Source organism: Prinia subflava, chromosome 6, assembly GCF_021018805.1.
Source record: "Prinia subflava isolate CZ2003 ecotype Zambia chromosome 6, Cam_Psub_1.2, whole genome shotgun sequence".
In the NCBI taxonomy this organism is placed as follows: domain Eukaryota; kingdom Metazoa; phylum Chordata; class Aves; order Passeriformes; family Cisticolidae; genus Prinia; species Prinia subflava.
The window spans coordinates 29,667,212-29,693,038 of record NC_086252.1 but is presented as its reverse complement, the minus strand read 5'-3'; the positions used below and the strand labels follow the sequence as shown (position 1 = coordinate 29,693,038).

Genomic DNA, 25,827 nt, shown 5'->3' with positions numbered 1-25,827 from the left:
GTGTAGAATGTCATTGAGTAAGTCTGCTCTTCACACAGTGTGAAGAGGAGCAGAAACTACAGGGACATGTCTGGGACACACTTACCTGCTCTGGGCAACCTGCAGTGCTCTGTGCTTGCATCATGTGCTTGCTGTGCCAGGGTGGCACCTTCTGTGCAGGGAAGGCTCATTTGAGGGCAGGGACACCCAGCCCTAAGCTCCCAGATGATTTGAAAGGCTGTAGAGAGATTCCACCCTAGAGCTGAGTGGCTATCTGGCAGTAGCATTCCTCTGCAGAAGTGTTTGATTTTTCCTTGTAGGCTAAGGGTTCCTGAGCATTAGCCAGGACCAAATTCAGCAGTGGGTGTCCCATGGTGTTCTGGGTGTGCTTATCTCCAGGAGCTGTGGCTCACAGTCCCTATGCAGAGAGCGGCTGAGAACCACATGAGAGGTGTTTCCAAATTTCATCTTCCTGAAGTCTGGCACACAGATCTTCAGTGACCTTTTGGAGGAGCATGGGGCTGACTCAGTGCATGTGTTTACTCTCATCTCCAGTCCTTGGGCGGCTCCTGAAACCGCTTCCTCCCAGGGCATCATTTCCATCCTTCCCCAATCTCTCTCTTCTTCTTCTTCCTTCTCTCCAAATTTATTTTTTTCCCTTTAACCTGGTTTCCCTTCTCTTTTCAGTTTAATACTGAGTCATGTTCCACTCTCCTCTGAGAGTGTGTGCCTCCCCATCCTGCTCTGTGCCCATTCAAAAGGCTGAAGATCCCCGGGTTCAAGTGGCCTCTGGGCTGGGACAGACAGCATGGGGTGACCCTTGTCTGCCGGCAGTGACCTGTGAAAGCATGGCCAGTGCTTGTAGCTGCAATGTAAAAATGCCTGGTCCCCCCTCTAATTGCACTGCTAACAACCCCCGTGCTGTGCTTCAGGTCAGAGGTGCTGCAGGTCACTGCAGGTGGATGGTTCTTAGCTAGAATGCTCTGTGTTCCATGGATATGCTCCTGCCGTGGATTTCTTTCACAGCAGTTAAATGCAGTATTTGTTATTACACCACCAGGCATTAGCATTACCTTGTTGCCTGTTAAATATTATTGATTATTGTGGAGTTGGACTCCGTGGTCCTTTTGAGTCCCTTCCAGCTTGAGATGTTTGATGATTTTTGCGTGTATTTCTCACAGGAACTCAAACGATGATTCCATTTGTGTTTGTGCTCAGTGCTGTGTTTATTCCTTTTGTTCCTTGGTGTTCTGGCAGCAGGCATACCCTGCCTGCCCCACCTTGCTCACACCAGGGGTTTGTGCTGGCTTTTCACTGAAACAGAACTAGGTTGGGCATTCTCTCCCCAGTGCAGTGAGTGCTGCTCTCCCAGCCTCTCTATTCCTGGCACGAAAGGGCAAGGCTGCCCTTTGTTACCCCTCCTTTCCCCCTGCCCGGGCTCTTACTGCTGTCCAAGCCTTGCAGCTCTCCCCAAATCTGGCAGCAGCTCCTTGGGGGCCAACCCGCACAGAGCGCCGCTGTTCCTGCCTCTTTTCACTGCACTTTCTCCTTGCCCCTGAGCGGACCTTTAGCAAGTGTTAATGCATGCTAATGAGGCATTAAATGCCCGGGCAGAATTGAAGAACACAGGAGTGACGTCCTTGACATCTTTATAGGAGCCAGAGCTCCATCCCTGGGGCTCTGCTCTTAAAGTGCCACGACATGTGGGGTTGCAATTGGAGGCGTCATCTGAAGATTCACACACGTACCCAACTCCCTGTCCTGTGTGGCTGCCCCCTCCCAGGGCCAAAAACCCCACATAATGCTCAAAAAAAATGCCCTGCAAAGATGAACTCAGAAAATAAAGCTTAGATGGTCTTAGAACAAACTGCCTTTAAATGCTCTGCTGGCCAGCATCTTGGTGAGTTCGGTGTCTGAATTTGGTCTCTCTGGTGATAGTTGTTGACAGAAATGCACATTTGGGAATGAATGTTGTATTTGGGGCTTAAAGGCAGATGAATGTCTCAGACCAGCAGGTGAGTGGAATTCTGGGTCTCTGCATTTCTTGTTGACATGCACTGACAGCCTGTGAATTTTGCTCAGTTTCAGTTTAAAAAATTGAGCTGAAGTAATTGACCTGAAAGGGAAGTGCAGCACAGCGTGTGTGTTCATTCTTTCTCCTTTTTCTTTTTCATCTTATTTGGAGTGATATTCTGACTTTTTTCAGGTACTTTGTTAGGGGAGAAATCTGTTACAAAACCATGGACCTTTGGTGAATTTGCACCAAATGATGTGCTTGCACCCCAACACAGTGCTGGGCAAGCCTCCCATGGCACTGCATTTTGCAGAGAAGAATCTACTCTCTACTCCAGAGCCCACTCCTCTCAACAAAGTCCAGCAGAAAGGACTTTCAATCCTCTTGTGCTTCAGCAGGATGGGAATTAAACTGCTTTTGATTTGAAGGATGGACCTGAACCATAGAACTCAGCCGTGGAGTTTAGGGATCTGGAATCATGCAGCTTTGTTTTTGCAGCCAAGTTTTATTTTAAGAACATATCTGGAGTTTTTTTGAGGTGGTAGGAGTCAGCTCAGGCGTCAGAGTGGGAGGATGAAGCTTATTGTTCCTGGAGGCATTGTATGTTGGTGGAAAAATTGCAACACTATAGCTTTTCTCAGGCCCTTTCTGCCTCTCAGCAACTGCATGGTTGCCATATGTCCCCTGGTGTTTCCAAATCTTCCAGAGCCTTCAGGGTGACTAAAGGTGAAGTGCAGAGTTGTACAAGCAGATCTGAGCAGGGACAGGCCAGGAAGTCTGTCAGTGGGGGAGAAGCTCCTGTCTCTGGACCTGTGGGTATTGGGAGAATCTGGACAGGATTGGGAGAGCCAAGTGGAATTTTTTTTTTTTTTTCCAAGCAGTTTTATTTGTCAGGCTTTCTGGGGAGAAAGGAAACAAATGGGGAGATCTGCATTCAGGGGGGTTTCATCTGTGAGCAGGTCTGTGAGGGGCTGGAGGGCTGGCTGGAGAGGGGAGCACTGCTGTGGGAGAGGTGTGCTGTGTGCCATGGGAGACCCAAGGAACAGCTGCCTGTGAACAGATGGGGGTTGATAGGGAGGAACTGTGGCCCTTTTTGAGTTAGAGGTTTGGAGGGAGACACAGCAGGGGCAAAACCCCCACAGGATTCACACACCACCCCATTCTGATCTGGCTTAAGGAATAATATGAATTGTTGGCAGTTCCTGCAGTGCCTTCCATGCCAGGTACTTAGGGGGTGACAAAGCCAAGGAAGATCGTGTGCCCAGAGTGGTGGGATGGTATTTGGGCCCACAGCTCAAAGGAAACCAGCACATCCATCCCAACTGCCCCCACTCGAGATGAAGCTCTGTGCCTCTGGGAGGATCTGGCACCAGCCCTTGCCCCATAGCTCTCCCTGCATCAGTAACAGAGTTGGCAGCAGGACCTGAAAGCTCCAATTCCCAGCTCTGGGTCTCCATCCAAAAGGCCACATGTGGCAGGCTTGGCTGAGGAGCTGATGCAGTACAAGTCAAGGATTTGTGGAGTGCTCAGCTTACTTGGGAAGAAAAAAAAAAAAAAGGAAGGCTTTATTTTAAGAAATGGAACTTTAGATCTCTTTCAGGAAATGACTTCTCATTGCCCATTTTGGCTTTCTGATGGATCATCAGATGTATCTCGTGGTTGCGTTTCAGCTCCACTTCTTTAGCAAAGAGAAGGAAGATGAGGAAAGGATGGCCAGGGCTGCCACAGGAAATCCGCCTGCCCCAGATAGCTTTCAGCTGCCTTCATGAAGCAGCAGTTTCCAAAACCATGTCTTCCTTGCTCAGTTCTCACTGAGCTCAGAAATTTCCAAGTGAGTGAGAAATGGGAGTGCTGAGGGGGGGTTTGTAAATGGCAGTGCTGCCCTGTGGGGGATGCTGGCGGTATTGTCCAGCTGGTGATGGGATTTGTGGTACCTATGGCTGAATTAGCAGCTCCTGCATTTATTCCTTCACCTTTGGCTTCATCAGTCTGCATCTCCAGTGCTGTTTCTGATGATTGGTGAGCCCATGCTGGGACTGAAATCTTGGTTAAACCCATATGCTTCAGAATATAAATACCCATTGCAATGGGAAGATGCACAGATCCATTGTGTCTGGTGCAAATAACATTCAGAAAAGCAATATTTACTTCTTATCAATCTCTTAATGTTTGTTTAGGTGCTTCAGTGTTGCATTGTGGATAAATGAGTGTGGGCAAGTTCTCTCCTGGTGCGAGTGGAGGCAGTCAGATGAATTTCAGGTTACACAGAAGCCTTGGACCCTTGACACTTGTCTGTCTGTGTTTATGTAGTAACCTCCTTAGCACAAGGAGGTTGTTTTGCTCAGTGGGCTCCAGGGGTTGGGGATGCTGCTGCCAACCTGCCACCCTTGTTTTCCCTTCTGGACTGGGATGACCCAGGGGGTGGATCCTAAACCCATCCCTGCTGTTAAAATTTCTGGAGCTCTCCCCAGGACCCTGCAGGCACTGACCATCTGGCAGTGCCCTGGGCCTGAGCTGGGCTGTGGGCAGGCTGCCTGGCCTGGCCGCAGTTTATTTGAGCCATGGAAAGAAATTGCTAGGGAAGCTGATGGTTAATTTGCCTAAGCAGGCACTGTGTCTTGCCCTAGTCCTTTCCCAAATGAAAAGCCCTGTGTTTTCTAAGTGTTCCAAGCCTTTTCTGCTGCCCTTCTTCCTCCCACTCAAAATGTGCTGTTCACAGAGCCTCTCCCCCAGATATCGAGTACTTTTGCTGAGGGACTGGCTGGTCTAGTACAAAACTGGAGCTCAAGCAGTGCCCTGTGTCAGAGGGTTTGACTTCTCTCATAAGCAGAGGTTTTTGGTCTGCGTTTGTGGACCCCTTCTGCACTGGGGCTCTCTGGGTGATGGGCATGGCAGCCAGGGCTTGTTAAAAGGATGACACTGGAGAATCTGGAAATTGCTTGCCATAACTTATTTCTCTTCGTTGTTTTTCCTGTGGGGTTTTTTTCTATTTCAGACTAGTTGTTCAAATAACCAAAAATGACAAAGGCACAGCCTTTTGGAGAACCTGACCCAGTCTGGATATGAGCACAGAGGCACAAAAATAAGAGCCTTGATTTAATGGGAACAAAATATGGTATGATCTTGCTCCTCCTGAGTGCTCAGAAACCACTAAACTGGCTTAAAAATCATGACTTGTTTTTCTTATATTAGGCACATCAGTTTAATGTTCTAGAAGACGGGGGAAAAAGGAGTGTTGGAGGAGGCTTGTTTTCAAACCTTTTCTACCCCTCCAAAAAAGCTAGGATCATGTTTTTCATTTCAAAAGAAAGCTGGTGTTTTTTACATTACTTTGATGTCCCCAAGAGTAGGAGGCTTTAGGAAAACCACCTTTTATGAAAAGCCCTAGTGAGAGGGCATTTAGTGCCCTGAGTTTCAGACCTCTTGGTGCAGTTCCTAAAAGGCGCCCGCTGCGGAGGGCAGAGGGGCTGTCCCGCCGAGCAGGGTCACAGCCTGGGATGAAATCAGGGGCAGAGGCTGGAGGCTTCTGCCAGAATTGCTATCCTGATTTGGGAATGACCCTACTTGGGAACAACAAGAACAGCGCTGGTGTGGGTGTGCCAAGCCGGGTTTGCGCCGTGCCAGGCTGAGGGCAGGGAGGATTTGGCCTGTGGCTGCCATCCTGGGGGAGCAGCTGGGGTGAAATGGGGATGGTTGGATGTCCTGGCACCAGCTGCCGGAGTGACAGCGGGATGTGCAGCCTGGCTAGGGCACAGCAGTAGGGTGGGCACGTGTTTTGGGATGGGGAGAGATGGAAGCACCAGCTGGGCTGGGAGTCTGGGCCCACTCTGCTGGTGTCCCTGGGAGCAGGGCACCCCAGGGCTCCTGCCTGCATGGATCCCAGCTAGTCAAGCTGTGTCTCCCCACACAAAAGCATTGCTTTCCTCCGCACACCCTCCCAGCAGGTTTCTGCAGCCTCCTGACATGTGTTTTGTGTTAGACGCCCCCAAAGGTCAGGAGCTGGCTGGAAAGTATGTTATCAAATTCAGAGGGAGCATTTCATTTCCTAGTTAGATCTGGATCTTTTAAACTTCTAAGCTTGTCTCATTTCAAAGATGGGAACAGAAGAAAACATCTCTTATTATGTTTGGAGAACATAATTAATGTATTTTGGCTTCACAAACCAGCTTTAGCAGAGAATGTACAAACTCAAAGGGCTGAAGAGGGTTAAAGTCCAGGGTGATGTCCTGCACCACGAGACTGCTGCTGGTGCAGAGGTGTCTTGATGCACACCCTCCTTGAGGACACATTGCTGTGGAAATGAAACTGGGAAGTGAAACTGGGCTCATGGTGGGCACAGTGGTGAAAGGTTTCCTGCAGGCACGATGGCACAGAGGCCACATCAGCACTGTGTGTGACCCTGGGAGAGCTGGGGCTGAGAACGGGCAGCACACTGTGCTGCAGGATGTGAGCACTGGGTCACACACTGCACACCGCAGCTCTGGGTCACTGTCACCAAAAGCCTCGCTGCCACACTGCCTCAGGACTTCTCTCAGTTTGTGTCCCAAGTGAGAGGATGGAGCGTGTTCCCACCTCTGGTGCTCCAGGTGGATGTGGAGAAGTGGGACAACTCTTATGGTGCCCATATGAAAAGTAAATGTTTCTCATTCACTGAGTTTCTCCAGTCTTCAGGCTGTGTGGGAGATGGATGGCCATTAGTAAATGTGCAATTAGTAAATGTGCCAGCTACCAGAAGTGTAGTTCGTGGTGCTTGCAGGAGTGGCCACTCTTTAGGCTGATGGAAGCAGTGAAGATTGTGACATCTTTGCCACTGAAGGTCAGGATGGAAATTACTGCTTTTGGCACACTGACCATGGTGAGCTTCAGCCACTGACTTCTTGCACACTAAGCCAGTGTGGCCAAGGCAGGAAACACGTCAACGTGTTTTGACATTTTAAGCTCACACCCCACACTTAGTCACCCTCATACAGAACGGCTTTTTCTTCATCCCCGTCAATAAACAAACCCACATCCTTTAAGATGCTGTTTCTTAAGTTCTCCAATCACAGTGGTTTAATAGGATGCATCATTTGAAAATGGCCATTTCCCTCCCCCAGAACAGTAATTTCAGGCTCCACCTCCAGCCTGCCAGGAACTGGAAGGGATGTGAGTCTTTCTAGCCTCCTATGACCTAGCTCTGATGCCTTTAAAAACTAAAACATTTTATGGTCCAGAGACAGATTTCCTCTGGAGTCACATCTTGTGCTGCATCCTGTGGTGTCCTAGGAGAACTGAGGGATGATATGAGTACCATCAGCTTGCATCTCTTGGCCCTTGCAGTCCAGATTCAAGCCTGAGCACTTTTACTAATTGCCAGCTGCTTTGGATTCCTTGAAACGGTGCCATTTAAGAAAACAGTAGTTTATAGCTAATTTGGACACATGCATTGCCATGGAGGCACCAAACCTTCTGCGTGTGAGAACCCAATCACCTGAATTAATTGTGAATAAAAGCCAGGCACCCCATTTGGTTTACTTGTGTAGTGGTGGTCCTGGGAGTCCCCACTCTTCAGCTGGCCCCAAACAGCAGCAGCTGTGGACATTGCTGAGCCCATGGGCTCAAACCCAGAGCTTTCTGTCTGGGAAAAGGGCAAGGCTGTCATTGTGCAGGTGAGCAGAGCAAGGGATTTTAATCTCCATCAGATGCAGGCACAGAAGGAGGTCACCTCTAGAGATCTTGTAAACATATTCTCCTTTGTCCAGTAATGTTTGAATATGCAGGCTGGATCCAAAGCAAACATTGGGAGCGCAGAGGAGGCTGTAGAAGGACAATGTGTGATGTGCTGGGATATTTGAGATGCCTAGCAAAACAGAAGGTGCTCCCGTGACTTTTGGCAAGGGATACAGCTTGGCAATCCACAGCCTCTGGTAATCTTGGCACAGTGGGAGAGGCAGGGAGATCAGCAAGTTTGTGTCGATGAAAGGAGCATGTTTATAATTTGTCGTGTCTGGGGTGCTCAAGGCTCTTTCCAGTGGAAAAGCTGAACTGTAATTAGGCTGCTGCTGAGCCTTGTATACAAACCCTTCAGCTCTATAAACTGTGCCTGCAAAGGCATCCCTGCTCCTAGGGACTGGCCACGGAAGAATTTGAGCATTCTCCAGCAGATGGATGCCTCTGACACCAGCTGCTCAGTGGACAGCCACTCCATTTATTGTCACTGATAGCCTTGGAGCCTGCTGCCTTCCTCAGCTCTTCACTAAACCCTGTAGCTCCAAGGGGATGCCTCAGTGGAGGAGAGCTCTTACTGGATTGGTTTCTTCATCCATCCCTGCTGTGAGCTGCCCTGAGCTACTCCCTGAGGGAGACTCAGCTGGTCCCAGCAACCTTCGTGGCTCTGGCTGGGACATAGAGGTCTTGTTTGGACACAGGAAATAGTGCTTGTTGATATAACTTTTTTCAAGGTTTTAAGAGAACTTCTTAAGTAAAACTGTTAAGAAGAAGGGGAAGGAAATACTTTATGAGGTGGGCGACCTGCTAGGCTTTTTGCTGCTAAACTCTGGGCTCAAAACGAGTAAGGAAGCACTACTCCTTTCCCATCTTAATATCTCTTGATGTGGACAGAGAAAAAAGAGATTGTTTCATACAAAAGTAGGAAGGGGGAGGTGCCCATTTGTCTTGAGCAGCTATAGAGGGAAGCTGGAAGAGTGGTGAGTACATATTTTTTGCTGTTAAATGTAGATATGAACTTGATATTTAGATGTTTCCCATCAGCATCTTTTTGTTGCCCTGCCAAGTAAGGTCTCTCTGGCAGCTCTCCCTGCCGGGCTGCTGATCCCTCCCAACCACAGCACCCATTGGTGGCCCTGGATTCTGCTGACACCTCTCCCCTGCTCTCACCTTCAGGTCACGGGGAGTGTCACTGCGGGGAGTGCAAGTGCCACACCGGGTACATCGGGGACAACTGCAACTGCTCCACGGAGACGGACAGCTGTGTGTCCAGCGACGGGCAGATGTGCAGCGGCCGCGGCGCCTGCGTCTGCGGGAGGTGCCAGTGCACCGAGCCCGGGGCCTTCGGAGAGACCTGCGAGAAGTGTCCCACCTGCCCAGGGGTCTGCAGCACCAAAAGGTACTCACAGGCAGCTCAGCAGGGATTTCTCACTGGTGGGAAGGTCAGCTCTTTGGTTCCTGGGGGCTTTTTAGCTGAGGAGTTACTCCCGCTTTGTTAAATGTGTGATCACTCCCAGGCAAGCCTACAGGTGCTAGGAGCCCATGCTAAGCAACCTGACAGTATCCTAGGTAGAGCAGCAGCAAGTCTTGTTGCCCTAGTGCTCGTGGAGATTCATGTCCCTGTTCATTTCCAGTGCTGTCTCACTCTGCAGGAAAGGCTGGCAACCCCAGTTTTGTTGCAGATGTCTGGGTGCAGAGAGCTGTGAGCTGCAAAGGAGGGGAGGGCTGGAATCAGAGTCACTGCCCCTGCCTCACAGCGATGGAGGTGCCCCAGGCATTGGCCTCAGACTAGCATAGACCAGCAGGACTGCCTGCCATGACCTCAGGCAGGATGGATTTGGCAGCAGCTGACGTGCAGCTCCTGGCCTCCAAAGGGCAAACAGATCCCAAACCTACCAGCTGCTTTGCACCTTCACTGAAGCCTCGAATAAATCCATCCTTGCAATGGGGATGCTTGGCCCTGAGGCTGCTCCCTCCTTGTGGTGCAGATGTGCAGCCTCCAGACCAGCACCCAGGGAGTTTCTTTCCAAGGGCTGAATCCCTGTGTTCATGCAGTTTCTGACGTGTGCTTAATCTTCCCCTCTGTGTGTGTTCCTGCAGGGATTGCATTGAATGCAAGCTGTTTAACTCAGGAAGACTGGCTGATAACCAAACCTGCCAAAAGCACTGCAAGGATGAGATCATCACCACTGTGGATGTTCTTGGTGAGTTGGCAGCAGTGGGACTGCAGGTGGTGGGAGCTGGTGACTGTGGCATTGAACTCTTCTTAGCCAGACTGTTAAGACTTTACATATCTGTAAAGAAAGCTTCAGGGAACGCCTGGTATTTAGAAATGTATGTCTGTAGGTAGTATGTGTATGTGTGGTATATGTGACACTCTCTCCAGGCTATAATCCATACTGAAGTAAAAACCTTTTTGATTTTAAATAGAATCTAACCACTACTGCCAGTGCAGGGAGCAAAGAGAGTGGGATGAGGTCACATGAGACAGGTGACAGATGAGTCGTGAGAGAGTGCAAAAGGACAAAGCCAAAAAAAGGCATTTTGTTTTTGGACAAACCCAAAAAAAGGCATTTTCTAATCTTCTGAGGTTTCATCTTGGAAGAAGTGAGCTTCTAAAAGAAAGCAAAGCTGTTTTGAAACAGAGTTCTGCTTTGGTGAAACTGACTGCTACAAGTCCCCCTGGCAATCTCCCACCCTTTGTGCCCTCTTCTAGAGGTCACCCCACACGTGCATCTCTCAGCAGATGACTTTCTCCCCCTTTTTTCAAGATATGTTCTGGGAGTCCCTGGTTGCTATTTAGGGGAGTAGAGGAGATCCAGACTTGTGGCAGATTTAATCACAATCCTGACCTTGGCCTTAGCAATATCTCTTGGAGGGAGGGATGTAGATCAAGCAGGGATAAGTTACTGTCTGCACCTGGCATTTCCTCCTCTTCTTTAGTTTATAGAGGTGGGAGTCCCACACCTTGCTCAGCCTTTCACTCACTTCCTCCTAAGCTGTCTGCAGGTGTTTTTCCCATTGACTCCTCTTACATCCAGTGTCCAGCTTTTAAATTATGGAGATTCCTGCCCTTCCCTTTGGGACACTTGCTCTCATTCTCTCCGTTCACCTTGCAGTTTAGCAGGGATGGAGTGCATCTGCACCAGTACACTGTGAGAGGTTTGGAAGTTCAAAATATACAAAGCTCCTTTCTAATGCCTGTCTGGGCAGCAAATATTGGAAATCAAAGCTCATCCCTCCTGCCTGGTTAATGTACTGTTCCAAAGCCAGCTTTTGTTCTGCCTGCTCCCTGCAAGGTGAGGCTGGGCTGTAGTTTGTCAGCCCCTTGCATGGCTTTCAGAGAAAAAACAGCCAGATTTCTGCTTTAAGGCATTTTTGGGAATTACTCTTATGCTTGTTGAACTATTGCAGTCAGATTGCACATAGTGCTGAGATCTTGGGAGCTCAAGGCACTTTGTGGCTTAGAGATCTGGGCTGCTAGAGAAACAGGGAAAGCAAAATATTCCTAAAGAATGTTCTTGTGGACTATGGACTTTTTCACAGGCTGACTTGGCCCAAACCTTGTTTTCAAGTGCTTTTGTATAATTTAGCACATATTACAAGACCCTGTTGAAAGGCAGAATGCTTGTCACAAAATACATAGGTCTGCATTGTCCTGGCAGAGGAGGATGGGACCTTCTTCAATATCAAAATGCAAAGAACACAGCTTTGAACATCCCAGCTGCCTTTCTGGATAGGATGCAGTCAGGGCTTCAGATCTTCGTGGAGGAGAGGCCTCTGTCATTGGACTCACGAGTCAGAATTCTGCCTCATGGGAGGCTTGTGTGACTTGCTTTGGACTCTGCAGGATCTCCCTTGGTTCTGCAGTATTGCCTTTGCATTCCTGACAGTTCCAGAGAGGAACTTCCAATGCGAGAGGAGCGTGACAGGTCCTGCTCCAAGCACAGATCAGCGGGCCTGAAAACTGAGTGGAGCCCTCACACCTCTCTCTTGACATGTGATCTCTGAAACCTAGTGAAGATCAAATCATTGAGACCTTTAATCACTGTATCTTTTTAGCGAAATAATGGTGCAAGCGTGGGAGTGAAAGCAGCTAGACCTACATGGACTGAGATCTGCTGCTCAACTCAAAAGGGCATTAGTCAAGAAACATGGAAGTATTATCTGTATTAATCTAATTAGTACTTTGCTTGTAACAATCAGCACTTTTCCAGGCCATGCTTTGTGTAGATAGAGCAGGTTTTCCAGTCCCAGGGTAGGAACAGCTGAGGTTTGTCCACACCAGGAACGCGTCAGGACTCACCACAGGGGCAGCTGCATTTGAGCTCAGCTGCTGATATGGGAGCTATTAATCTTTTAATTGGATGCAGGTCAAAGGCATTGAAAGGGAAAACAAACAGACAGGAGAGAGCTAAGGGGCTGCCATAGCAGTGGCCATTAATGTGATCATTTTTCAGCATGACAGGCATGGATACAAGAGCTGTGGAAAGCTATTTCCAGGTGCCTAAGACAAGGTCATGTGTGTCTTTGCCAGCCAACAGCACTGGGTCTCCAGATTCCTCTCCTGTGAAACTCTCAGCCCTTGCAGGTTTTCAGAGCTGCGCTCCTGTCACAGCCAGAGATGCTTCCCCAACTCCTTTCAGTCACTGTCCCTGCAATGGGGGCATCCAGTGAGCTGTGGCTGTGCAGGGCAGTGGCTCTTAATCACCCCTTAAGCTAGATTTGCAAACCTTAGGTGATGGCTTTGCTCAGTCTTGAATTGGTTCTGTGAAGCAGCCTTCCTCAGGCAGCATCCACAGCGAGCTGGTGCTGTGGTGTGTCAGACAAACACGCAGCGCATGGCCCTGGGAGTGAAGTCCTCTCATTCCTTGCAACTCCCACATCCACACATCATCCTTACAACCAGCTCCTCCCTTCCCCCTCCCTCTCTCCCTCCCTCCTCCCTGTCCCCGTTTTCCTTTTCTGTCTCACTCTTTAAAAACAAACTTCTCAGCCATTTCCGGAGCTGGAGCCACTCGGTACAGCTGGAGCACGAGCTGGCCATGGGCTCTGCTGCCGGCCCTGAGTCAGAGCCCCTTGTTTTCCCTTCACCTTCCACTCCAAGAAATTTAGCAAATTAGAAGAAAACGGCCAAAGCAGACTTGCATGAAGGAAGAATGTGTGTGTGTGTGAGGCTGAGTCTGTTTGCTGTGTGATGTTTGCCAAGTGCCACATTTTCTCAGGCAGTAAATCTGGACACTGCTCAGTTACAATTTGTATGAGTTGTGATCAAACTGTGCTGCTTTCCAGGCTTACTCCCCCATTCCTCTGCTCCCAGGCATCCCTGGAAAGCTCTGCTTATCTTGCAGGGAAAGCTGTGCTAATTCCTAATATTAAACCTGCCAGCTAAGTCAACCAAGTGCTGTATTGCAGATTTAGGCATAGCCTATTAGGGTGACTAGTTCAGAATCAGGGAACTCATACCATTGCAAATTGTTAAGGGGGGAATTATGTTAAAAAATAGAGGGTGTTGGAAGCATTTATTTGAAAAAGTAGGGTACAAAAGTTCTGCAGTCTTGAAGATTTTTTTAAAAAGTATAAAAACTTGTACAAAATCCTGTGATTTTATATCTGGTTCCAGAAACGGATGACCCCAACGCGATTCTCTGCGCCTACCCAGTGAACAACTGTGTCATGAAGTTCACCTACCTGGAGCTTCCCAGTGGGAAATCCAACCTCACCGTCCTCAAGGAGCCAGGTTAGCCCTCCCTTGGGGTTCTTTTTTGACAGCAGTGGCTGTCTCAGGAGAGGTGATGGGCTGCTGGGGAGCCTGGTGGGTTGCAGAAAGGCTGGCTGCACGTGTAAGCAGATAAGCCAGGGTGATTTAATCTGAAGGGTTTTGTGGTGACGAAACCCAGCTCCGAATGCTCCCAGCTTAGTAAAAAAGAGCTGTGAGAGTAAACCTTGCACCTGAGCTATCAGCGTTGCCAGCAAGTGTCTGAAGAGCTCGGGGAGGCTGAATTAAGTGGAGCCTATTTAAGTAGCAAAAAGTGTGCTTTATTTGGAGATAAAGCCCCTGGGAGCAAAAACATCAGAAGGGGATACCTGGTGCGGCTGCTGGTTCAGTCAGGATGTTGGGAAGGCCCTGCACCTGAGGATTTCCACATTGCCAAAGAGCTCTGATGCAGGCAGTGTAAGGGCTGGGTGTCCCTACTCCCTTCCCCAGGCTGTGCAGACAGCTCTGCTTCCCAGCGTTATTAATCACATGCAATGCAGTTGCTCAGAGTTGTTTGTGCCTGCAGGACAAGCTGGCGAGCATCTAGCAATAGCTTCTTGTGATTTGCTCTAGTCCTCTGAGGCACGGGCCAATATGGAAAAGACTGAGATTTCTATTTCATTTGTGCTGCAGCTTGCGCTTAATTGAAAGGTAGTTGATTAGCTGACAGTTAATGCCCTTATTTAAAGCCCTTTGTGATCACCTGTCTCTGTGTGGGAGCAGCTGAGCTGGCTTTTGCCAGAGGCACCTTAACTCTCTGTGTCCCACATGGGTCACCTGGCATTAAAACCCCGGGTCACTGTTGGACAGTGGCACTGCAGCCCTACTGTGTGACATCCCAGCTCTGGTGACATCCAAGAGAGGTGTCCCTTTGACCTGCCTCTAGCCAGGAATTTATTTTATAAAAAATCAGTTTGATTTCAGAGGGGGCTGTTGCTTTTTTTAATTTAGCCACTGCTGCTAGTGCTGCCTGAGGTCACTCGCTCAGTGGCTGCAGTCCAAGTTACTCCTGACCCGGGATACCCCCACAGCAGAGCTAATTGGCTTTCCTCCCTCCCCGGCAGCCTGCAGCTCAGCCCCCAGCGCTGTGACCATCGTGCTGGCAGTGATTGGCAGCGTGGTGCTGATCGGCATCCTGCTGCTGGCGCTCTGGAAGCTGCTGGTCACCATCCACGACAGGCGGGAGTTCGACCGCTTCCAGAGCGAGCGCTCCCGCGCCAGATACGAGATGGTGAGCCCGGGGGCGGTGGGGTGCACGGGCAGCAAGCAGCTCTGCAGTGGTGGAGGAGGGAGGCAGGCACGAGGGATTGCAAGTGTCCATGCCCTGTGGTGCCTTCAGGGTCCAGCATTTTGCCTTCTCCTAGGCAAGTTATAAATGTTTGGCAAAACTGTACCCAACCTTTGGTTTCATCATCTATTTGCAAGCAGAGCTGGAGGCTGAAGGAGGCAGGGGAGACTGTGGTGGCAGACATAGGTCAGGTCTGTGAGGGAGCCCATCTGGGAGGCTTTGGGTGGGGGTGCTCAGCATTGGAGGGCAGTGCCTCTGCCTGCAGGCAGGATGGAAGGTGGGTCTGATGGACCAACTCTGGACAAACAGCACTGCTTGTGGATCTGAACGTTCAGTCCAAAGCCAAACACAGTGCTCTCACCAAACACATTGGTATGTTTTCACCATGGCACAGACTCTGTTCCTCATCTTTGTCCTTCTTGTCTGCTCCTTTCTCCAAAGGCGTCCAATCCTCTCTACCGGAAGCCCATTTCCACACATAACGTCGAGTTCACGTTCAACAAGCTCAACAAGTCATACAATGGTACAGTTGACTGAAGGGGTCTCAGTCCTGGCACTGCCATGGACAATTGCTTGAATGGCCGGGCTGCTTCCCCACTTGAAGACGGGATTCTCCTCAGGGGCGAGAATCCCCGACGACGGGACTGGTCGGTGACCAAAGCCTGTTATTTGCACAGTAAGGAGAAAGGTCTGGTTCATTCTGGAGGCACAGACATGAGGGCAGGGTGCCTGCCTGTGTTGATGGACTCTGAGCCGAGTGATCTCCGTTCCCCAGCTTTCCAGATGTATTAAACCTGCCAACTAAGTGAACCAAGTGCCATATTGCAGCTTTAGACATATCCCGTTAGAAAAGGTGACTAGGTCAAAAATCAGGGGAGCCCACTCCATCACAAGCTGTTAGGGGGGAATTAGCTTGAAAACAGGGTCTTGGAAACATATGTGTAAGAAATTAGGATAAAAAAAGCTCTGCAGTCTTTAGGAATTTTTTTTATATAAACCCCAAAATAAAACAGTTGTGCATATATGATGCTGTGAGTAGAGTTGATTGTTTCTTTGCTGAGCCCCTCACCAAAACTGGGGCTTGCTCCTCCTGCCAGCAGCAGTGGTGCTGCCTGATGAATTTATTAATAGAGCCTTATCAGTCAAAGCATGGCTATAAAGCATGGAGCTGGAGCTGAGGGACTGCCACAGAAGTTGTGTTGGTTTAATATACTGGTGTTGACACAGGGCAGGGAGTGCCTCAGGGAGCTCCTGCTCTGTGCCAGCGGTGTTACACAGATTGGAAAGTGGTGGGAGTCCAAGGGAAAGGAAGTTTAGCCTGAGGAAAATAATATAAACACCCATTCCTTACGGTGTGCAGGTAGGTGTCCAGCCTGGGTGGCTACAGGAGGGCAGCTGGGAGCACACAGCAGCTCATCCAGACTTCTGACTCTCTACCAGAGGACTGTTGCTGTGGGGTCCAGTGGAGCCCAGCTGGAACAGCAGGGGAGCCCTGAGCTTTTGGCTGGGAAGGGAGCTGGATAAAGACCAGTGTTGTTGCTTCAACATATATTTTCCTTTGTTTTTTTGCTTTTTTTTTTTTTTTCCTCCCAAACTATTCCCCCAGCCCTGTTTTCCTCTGGAGCTGGGGTTTGGGTTACCCTGCTGACAGCTGCAGCTTTGAAGCCACACAGACGGGGCTGCAGCCGCCACAGGACAGAGAAGCTGGAGCTATTGCTACTGCCTGGATTCTTTTTTCCTTCTTTTTTTTAAATTTCTTTTTTTCTTGTCTCTTCACCCTGAACAGATCATGCAATAGTCAGCTGAAGGAAGCTTGCCAGGGAAAAGCAAAAGCAAATGGTGTTCATTGTTTTGACTTGCTCTTCTCATTGGAAAATGGCCACGGACCCATCCTTCCGGATTTATTTTTTTATGTGTTTTTGCCTCTATAAACAGAAGCTCTTATTTGTTCAGTAAAAAGAGCTCTCCTTCAAGAACTTTGTGCCTCCCCCCCTCTTCCTACAGGCAGCACTTAAAAAATGCAGCAGACCATACTAAAAATACCTTGGAGCTGGGGTTTTTAGGAGGGCAGCAAGTGGTGCATTGGCAGCATCGGTGCTGATCAGGTGGGGTAAAAAATCCAAAACCTCAAGCAAATGAAATCTAAACCATCTTCCCACTTCATTTCAGTAAATCTGCCCTAGCAGGGGAGGAGGGTGCATACATCCATCCTGAAAACAAGTGCAGGGGCAGGCTCTGGTTAAATGCTGCCTTGGTGTAACCCACCATGGGTGGGCTGGAGGCTTCGCCACCTCCTCCCCACAGCACCATGAGCAGCAGCACAGGCCTGAGTACTGCACAGGGGCAGCTCTTCAGAGCTCTTCTACACAATAATGAACTCCAGGCTAAGGTTTGCAGCTGAGAAATTGCATTTTGAATACCTTGGACTAACCCTGCCACCTGAGAACGAGGATCCATGGGGCAAATTTGGGGTTTGTGGTCATCCCACTGCCACATGCCAAGATGGCAAGACAGATTTCATCACTGACACAAAAGTAAAAATAGAAAGCAGTCAGAAAATCATCACAAGGAGACAGAGCAAGTTTTAGTTTGGTTGATGTGGCTGCCTCACTTAAGTCATACTGCCCCAGGCATGGAAAGGGGGAGCAGGAAGGAAGGGCAGGAATGCTTTAAACCAGCTTTGCCACCCAAAGCAGCAAACGCTGTGAATGCAGTTCTGCTTCAGTTAATTTGAGAGGGACCAAGCAGTTTAAAAACAAATCCACCCCTTTGCACACTGAAAGGAGAGGCACGGGCAGTGCCCCCCTGCCACCCTTTCCCTTGCTCTCTTGCAGATTACCTTTGTGCTGTGGCATTTCCCACAACACTGGGCTAGGGCTGAGAGACTGGGCAATCCAGGCAGTTGTAGGGAGCCAAGATTTGACTCATTGCTAAGGGGTGGTTTGGGCAGGGAGAGTGGAAAAAAAGCAGAGAAAAAGGCTTGGGGATGGGACTGCAAGTGCCCTCCTTCCCCTGCACAGGGAGAGGGCTCAGCTGGAAAGCAGACTGGTCTGCAGAGTAGGCAGGGAGCAATGTGGGACCAAATAAGCCAGGGCAGGGTGCCACAGGCCAGGCTACCAAGGCAGTGTACAAGAAGAAGAGAGTAGGGCTGATGCTGTCAATGCTGCCTGTGGTGCTGCACCAGGCAGTGCAGAGCAGCCCCCCAAATGCAGCTTCTCCACAAGGTTACATCTCAAAAAATAGTAAGGAAGCACTGCTAAGGCTTTGCGTTACTGGGTAAGCAGATCTGCCTTTACCCTTGCAAGAGTAGTGCCAAGCACAGTCATGGGAGTGGTGTATTTCAGTCAGCAGCAGTTTATTTGTGTCTGTAAATACATGCAGCCTGACCACAGCTAGCATTCCTGAAGGAAAGCTCCAGCGGAAGGCATCAACGGGTCAAATGTGATGGAAAAATGTCAGTGCTCGTCTAGCCAAGCTGGAATCCGGATGGCCTTGCAAAATCATCTGCTCCTGTTTCCCCAGCCACAGCTGAGGGCTGCTGCTGCTGCAGGGTTCCTGGGGCTGGGGCTCACCAGTGCCTTTTCCCTGTGCTGCTGCTCTGGGGGAGGAGACAGCACCATTCCTTGGGAAAACTCAAGGCCAATGGCAGCACTGTTTGTTTTGTTGATTGTGGAGATGCAGTGACACCCTTCGCTGTTACACAAGCCTGAGTGAGGCATGCCTGCCTGCATCCTCAGGGCCCTTCACAGAGCACTGAGAAGGTGCTCGGCAGCTGAGGGCAAAGCCCAGGGTCTGGAAGATGAATGCTCCACACTCTTGAACTTATTTAACCTTGTGTTTCTCCAGCCAAGTGGAAAGGAGCTGCAGTGTTGAGAGAAGGATCACTAAGCTGCCTGCAGGAAATGCCACAGTGAGGTAACTCACTGCATCTGCCCCCCAGCAGCGTATCCCAGCACCGCCTCCACACCTGAACACACAAACTGGAACTGAGTGTTGTTCTCCTCTCCACTGCCAGCCTGCAAAAGTCAAAACTATACAGCAGAGGCACAGGAGTTTATTTCATCCTGTCCCTTTCTGCATGCCCAGTAGTTTGTGCTGGTGTGCACTGGATGCAGCCCTCCAGAAACTTCTCCATTCAGCTGCCACGGCCCAGGATCACCCAATCTGTGTAGGGGGCAAAAGATGCAACCATGGGTTTGCAGGACCCTGTCATGCAGAAGGACATGGAGGCTTTATTTCCTAAATTACTTTATTGCTTTTTGCTACAAGTCACCACTATAAAGCAAGCATACTGATGACCAGGAGAACAAGTATATCCATGCTACAAATAACTGCTGTAAGGCTGTTGTGGTTTAAGCCCAGCTGACAACTCAGCCCCACACAGCCACTCTCTCACTCTGCCACGGTGGGATGGGGAGAGAAAGAAGAGTGAAAAAGTGAGAAAATGTGGGTCGAGGTAAAAGCAGTTCAATAAGTAAAGGCACAGCTGCATGCAAGCAAAGCAAAACAAGGAATTCATTCCTTCACACTCTGACTGATAGGTGTTCTGCCAGTCCCAGGAAAACTGAGCTGCTTCATGCCCAACAGTGACTTGGGAAGACAAATGCCATGACTGTGAACATGCCTCCCTTCCTTCTTCCCCAGTTCCTTGTGCACCTCCAGCATCCTCGCTGCTGCGGTGGGGGGAGGAGCAGAAAAGGCCTTGAATCTGTAAAGTTCTGCTCAGCTGTAACTAAAACATCTCTGTATTATCAACACTGTTTCCAGCAAAAATCCAAATTGTGCTAGCTGCTCTGAAAAAAAATTAACTCTATTCTAGCCAGAACCAGCTCAAGCAAATATATATTTCAACAGCAGCAGAAATCAATATTAGCAGTAATTAATATTAGCAGCAAGTCTATATTTCAATTTTACCAGTCACCATAAAATTACCACTAGTAAAACAGCAAAAATACTTACCAGTAATTATTATTTAGGACAAGAGGAAATGGCTTCAAGTTGCACCAGGGTAGGTTTGGATTGGATATTAGGAAAAATTTCTTTACTGAAAGGGTTGTCAAGCATTGGAACAGGATGCCCAGGAAAGTGGTGGAGTCAACAAACCTGGAGGCGTTTAAAAGGCAAGTAGATGTAACACTGTGGGACGTGGTTTAGTGGTGGACTTAGTGCTGGGTAACACTGGGATTCCATGATCATAAAGGTTTTCTCCAACCTAAATAATTCTATGGTTTTATGTATCTAATCTAACCCTTTCTTACTTGGAGTGAAGAGGTCATGGTTAACTTTGGAGGTATTTGAACAACAGGCAGTGTGCTCAGAAAGGCAGCAACCCTCCTGTTGTGTGTTCAGTTCCTAGGGTTATTGGATGCAGCACAGACTAAAAAGACATACTCAGTGACTCTGAAGGTCTTTTACAACCTAAATGATTCTGTGATTTTATTCATGCCTGTATATATGTGTGTGTGCATATATATATGTGTGTGTGTTTGTGTGCACATACATATATAAAATGCTGTATAAATTGTTGCTGCTACCAGGTGCTTGTCAAACCCACCCCAGAAGCAGGACCATATTTGACAATATCTCACGTGGACAATGCATTGAGTCTGGCTGGGACAGGGTTCATTTTCCCTTAGCAGCTCTCTCAGTGCTGTGCAGTGGGAGCTGGAGAGGTGCCAGTCACCCCCCAGTGCTTTGGCTGCTGCTGTGCACACCTGTCCCTCTGACATTGCCCCATCAAGGGGCTGGGATGGGCAAGGCCCTGGGAGGGGACACGTCCAGGCCAGCTGACCCAAAGTAGCCAAAGGGATATTCCATACCATGTGATGTCAGCTCAGATGCAAAAGCTGAGGGAGGGAGGAGGAGCAGGGAGGCATTTGTTACTCTGCAGTGTTTGCCTTCTGGAGCCACCACCACGCGTGCTGCAGCCCTGCTTCCCGGGAAGAGCCTGAACATCGCCTGCTGATGGGAAGTAGAGATTGACTTTTTCCCTTTGCTTATGCCTGTGCAAACTTCTGCTTGTCTTTTTCATGCTTTAGTAAACTGCCTTGTCTCAACCTACAAGTTATTTTCCATCTTATTCTCTCCCATATCCCACTGGGAAGAGAAGCAGTAGAGCGGCTCAAGTGGGGACCTGCTGCCTGGCCAGGGTCAACACACTGCAGTCCTTTATCTCAGTGGGATGAGATAAAGGCAGTTATACATATCTATATATCTATATACTGTATGCTGTAGTAAATGTAAACTGTAGTTAGAGAGTAGCAAGCTCTCGTGCAGGACTCGGAGTTTGTCAGCTGCACTGCTTATCTCTTTATTTTGCTGAGTTTGGGAACATGTTAACCAAAATAATGGCTCTGTGCTTTGCTCTTACACTGGTGGCCTTGTTGTGTGGGGGAAGCTGTCTTCTGGGGATGGTGATTGATGTGCATGCTTTTATAATGCAGGCTCCCATGGTCTTTGCTCATCCTTATGTAAGCCGTTTAATACTCTTAATAATATTAGCTAATACTGTTGGCATGCTGTGGAGCTCATGGAATCTGGCATCATCCTGGGCTAGGAGAAAACAAACTTTAGGTGAGGAGATACTGAAAGATGCCCTGAGGCATCCAGTTCCCGGGTGGCAAGGTGCATGGAAGGATTTGGGCAGGTTCCTGGGGCGGTTATCACCTCCCATTGCCTGGGACTTTACACCCGAGCAGGTGATCAACCCTGACAAACTGACCCATCAGCTGATAGAGGGGTGCCTTGCCCACCCCACTGAGCACCAGCAGCTCCTCGCCCTCTACTGGGGCCTGGCCTGTGCCTACCGAGCCACGGTTCAGTACTCTCAGAGGCCTGTGGTTGAGGCAGGAACACAAACTGCGTTTGAGGACGCTGTGGCTGAGTCAGGGACTCAAACCACAGCAGCTGCAGTAACTGCCCCAGAAGCGAAAGCAAGAAAATGGGCAAAGCAAGTTACGTACCCTTACCATCGATTAGTAAGGGAGGAAGAAGAAGAGGAAGAAGAAGGGGAAGCAGCAGTAGGAAAGGAGGGGTTAGATCAAGAGGCAGGTCCTTCAACGAAGCAGTCGAAAGGAGTGAGGCAAATCAAACACGAAGCTGAAGTTACTCAGTGCCTGACCTCGTCAGAGCTTCGAGACCTGCGAAAAGATTACAGCCGCCAGCCAGGGGAGCCCATTTCTGCCTGGCTGCTTCGGTGCTGGGATAATGGGGCTGGCAGACAGCAGCTACAAGGCCATGAAGCCCAGCAGCTGGGACCCCTTGCAAAAGATCGGGAGATCGAAAGAGGAATTGGAAAAGAAGGAGCGATTTGCAGCCTCTGGAGACGGCTCCTCTCTAGCGTGAGGGGAAGATACCCATTTAAGGAAGATCTTGTGAATTCCCCAGGGAAGTGGACCACTGCAGACGAAGGTATCCAGTATTTGAGAGAATTAGCAGTGCTGGAAATTGTCTACGGTGATCTAAAAAGTGACAGGGTCCCTGAAGATCCAGAGGATGCCCCTTGCACCATGGCCATGTGGAGGAAGGTGGTTCAAAGCGCCCCTGCATCATATTCCAGCAGCTTGGTATCACTGTACCACCCACAAATGGATACACCAACTGTAGAGATGGCATCATCCTGGCTCCGAAATGTAGAGGAAACTCTGGGTACCTCCTCATCCCTGCAAGCCAGCAGCCCAGCGTTTAGGGGCAGCCCAAGAGATCGGTCCTCTCCCTCCCCAGTGCGAGGGAAGGGAAGCCCCAAGCGCAGGCCCCGTGGTGAGCTCTGGTTCTTTCTACGTGACCAGGGGGAGGACATGAGGAAGTGGGTGGGAGAACCCACCTTTAAGCTGGAAGCCCGTGTCCGTGAGCTGAGAGGGAAGAAAGCTGTGAAAGGGTCACCCAAGAAGGCAGCCGGTGCAGTTGGCACAGAGAGACAAGAGGGCAATCAGCGATTTCCCAGATACAAAAGAACTAGAATCACTTCCTTTCACCCTGATGAGGGGACCTCTGATCTGGCATCGCAAAGGTCAGATAGTGAATACTCTGACCAGGAACAGGAATAGAGGGTCCCTGACTCCAGCCAGGAGGAGGAAAGGGATGACCAGGCATACTGGACAGTGGGTTCGATGGCGCAGCACATCAGATCCACAGAAGTGTAAAGCTTTAGTAGATACCAGCACACATTGATGCCATTAATGCCCTGGAGTGCAGAATCCACCTGGATCTTTGGAGTGACAGGGGCATGCCAGGAGTTTTCTGTGTTAGAGGCCAAGGGAGCTTAACAGGGAACAAGTGGGAAAAGCACCCCACTGTGACTGGCTCAGAGGCCCCTTGTATCCTTGGCACTGACTAGATACTTCAAGGATCCAAAAGAGTATCGGTGGGCTTTTAGTTCAGCTACAGTAAATACAGAGAAGATCAAACAGTTCTCCACCCTGCCTGGCCTCTCAGAAGATCCCTTTATTGTAGGATTGCTGCAGGTTGAACGAAGACCAGCAAGTACCAGTTGCCACCAGGACTGTGCACCAGCAGCAGGATCTCACCAACCAAGACTGTGTAACCCCCATCCATGAACCCCCCATCCATTGGTCCTTGGAGAGCCAAGGAGTGACCAGCAGGACCTGCTTGCCCTTTAACAGCCCCATATGGTCAGTCTGATGGGGAATGGAGGCTGACAGTGGACTGAGGGGCCTGAGTGAAGTCACACCACCTGTGAGTGCCGCAGTACCAGATGTGCTGGAAATTCAATATGAGCTGGAGTCAAAGGCAGCCAACTGGTGGCACACAGGTTATACCGAATGTGAAACATGCTGCAGTCAAGTGAGCCACACAGGTGGGGTCTCCTTGGAAGAGAGGGCAGTGGCCGGGCTCCAGAATGGTGGGGACAGGCAAATTGACTAAATTTGGCCTTTTCCATGAACACACCAAGGCTAGAGTTACATCCTCACCATGGCAGAGGCAACAACTGGCTGGCTGGAAACATCCCCTATAAACCATTGCCACTGCTTGGGAGACCTGGGGATCCCAGCATTGAGGGACAGATTTTGTGGCAACTTGGTGCTACAGAGAGATTTGAATCAGACAATGGGGCTCCCTTGAAAAATAACCTCAAACCTCCTGGGCAAAGAAACACGGCATTAAGTGGAGACATCACATCCCTTATTATCCACAGGCCTCTGGGAGGACTGAAAGCTGTAACAGACTGCTGAAAACTATGTAGAGTGTCAGGTAATGGGGCATGGAAGCACTGGGGTGAAAACTGAGCACAAGCCACTTGGCTGATCAACACTAGGGGATCTGGTAACTGCCCTGGTCCTGCCCAAACTAAACCCCCACACACTGTGGGAGGAGATAAGGTCCCTGCAGACACAGGGAAGTGGGAAGGCCAGTGTGGATTTCTCCTCCCATGGGAAAGGCAAGCCCATTCATGGGATTGTCTTTGCCCAAGGACCTGGCTGTACTTGGTGGGTGAAGAAGAAGGATGGGGAGCCCCAGAGTGTACCTCAAGGAGATCTAACCTTGGGGTAAAAATAACCTGTGGTGTGAGTTGTATGTTGCAGGAAGTAGCAGAAATGACGTGAACTGATGAAGAATGAATTTTGCGAGGAGCAAGGAGAAAGCAACAACAACCTGAGCCAGGCTGGTGTCGGTGCCCAACAACCCAGTGTGCTTCTTCTCCTGTCCTGACCACTCATCCTGATGGAAGGGAGCCCAAGTCATGGATCTGGAGCAATGGAGGAAGCCCATTAAATGGGGAAATAATATCTATCTTTGAAAGGACGGGGGACAGTGGTTAATGACAATGTATGTATGGCATAGAGATGGTTTAAGGATGTAGTTTAAGTTGTAGGTGTGGGCAAGAAGGCATTCCAGTAATGAGAAATAAATACAATGGAACCCTTGAAAGATACATACATTATGTGGGGTCTGAGTGTGACACAAATGGTATGGAATAAGGGGTGGACAGTGTATAGAATAAAGGGTCTGGCTGGGACAGGTTCATTTTCCCTTAGCAGCTCTCTCAGTGCTGTGCTGTGCAGTGGGAGCTGGAGAGGTGCCAGTCACACCCAAGCTTGACCCAAGCTTGTCCCTCTGACATTGCCCCATCAAGGGGCTGGGATGGGCAAGGCCCTGGGAGGGGACACGTCCAGGCCAGCTGACCCAAAGTAGCCAAAGGGATATTCCATACCGTGTGATGTCAGCTCAGATACAAAAGCTGAGGGAGGGAGGAGGAGCAGGGAGGCATTTGTTACTCTGCAGTGTTTGCCTTCTGGAGCCACCACCACGCGTGCTGCAGCCCTGCTTCCCGGGAAGAGCCTGAACATCGCCTGCTGATGGGAAGTAGAGATTGACTTTTTCCCTTTGCTTATGCCTGTGCAAACTTCTGCTTGTCTTTTTCATGCTTTAGTAAACTGCCTTGTCTCAATCTACGAGTTGTTCTCCATCTTGTTCTCTCGCATGTCCTGCTGGGAAGGGGAGCAGCAGAGCAGCTCAGTGGGCACCTGACCCCAGCCAAGGCCAACCCACCCTGCATCACAGAACCTGGAGCCAGCCTGGCATCCCCAGGGAGGGTCTGCTCTGCCAAGGAAATACCATGGGGAGCAAGGATTTGTGCACATTGGGATGCATCAGAGAGAGGCTCTATTTGGGGTAAAAAGTAAGTCCTTTTTATACCAGAGACATAACCAGGCATGGACACCAGCACTTGGTGCAGCCAATAGGTGCTGCTGACTTCTGTTTTCATCTGGCACAGTCAAGGAATGATGGTGTAAATGGGACGGAACACAAGCTTGTATTGATTCTGGAAACCTCATGGATCTGTTAGTACAGGGTTAAACACTCTGCCTTGATTACCTATAGGGTAATGGTTGTGTTGAAAGTTAATTGTTGGAACTTGAGATGGGAATGCCTAAGGAGCAAGATGTGCTGTGGTGCAAGTATCTATCTCTGTGGTGGTAATCTCTTAGTGCCACAAAAACAGAACCATCCAGGGGTTAAAAAGCTGGCCACCAGCTTCACACAGAGTCATTGTCATGTTTGTAGAATAAATTAGAAAAACACGGATTAGAAAAAAAAAATCAATTTTGTTATAATCAGAGT

At 49.5% G+C, this 25,827-nt stretch overlaps 1 protein-coding gene across 1 annotated transcript in view; it reads left to right on the top strand.

Annotated features, from left to right (window-relative positions):
- Nucleotides 1-15,772, top strand: part of ITGB5 (integrin subunit beta 5) — a 58,384-nt gene extending 42,612 nt beyond the window's left edge. Inside the window, exons 11-15 of the mRNA XM_063400881.1 lie at nucleotides 8,876-9,098; nucleotides 9,800-9,903; nucleotides 13,323-13,439; nucleotides 14,522-14,688; nucleotides 15,187-15,772. Of these exons, the coding sequence (XP_063256951.1) occupies nucleotides 8,876-9,098; nucleotides 9,800-9,903; nucleotides 13,323-13,439; nucleotides 14,522-14,688; nucleotides 15,187-15,282 (707 nt within the window). The 3' untranslated portion in view covers nucleotides 15,283-15,772. The remainder of the gene's footprint in view (nucleotides 1-8,875; nucleotides 9,099-9,799; nucleotides 9,904-13,322; nucleotides 13,440-14,521; nucleotides 14,689-15,186) is intronic.
- Nucleotides 15,773-25,827: the final 10,055 nt, after the last annotated feature.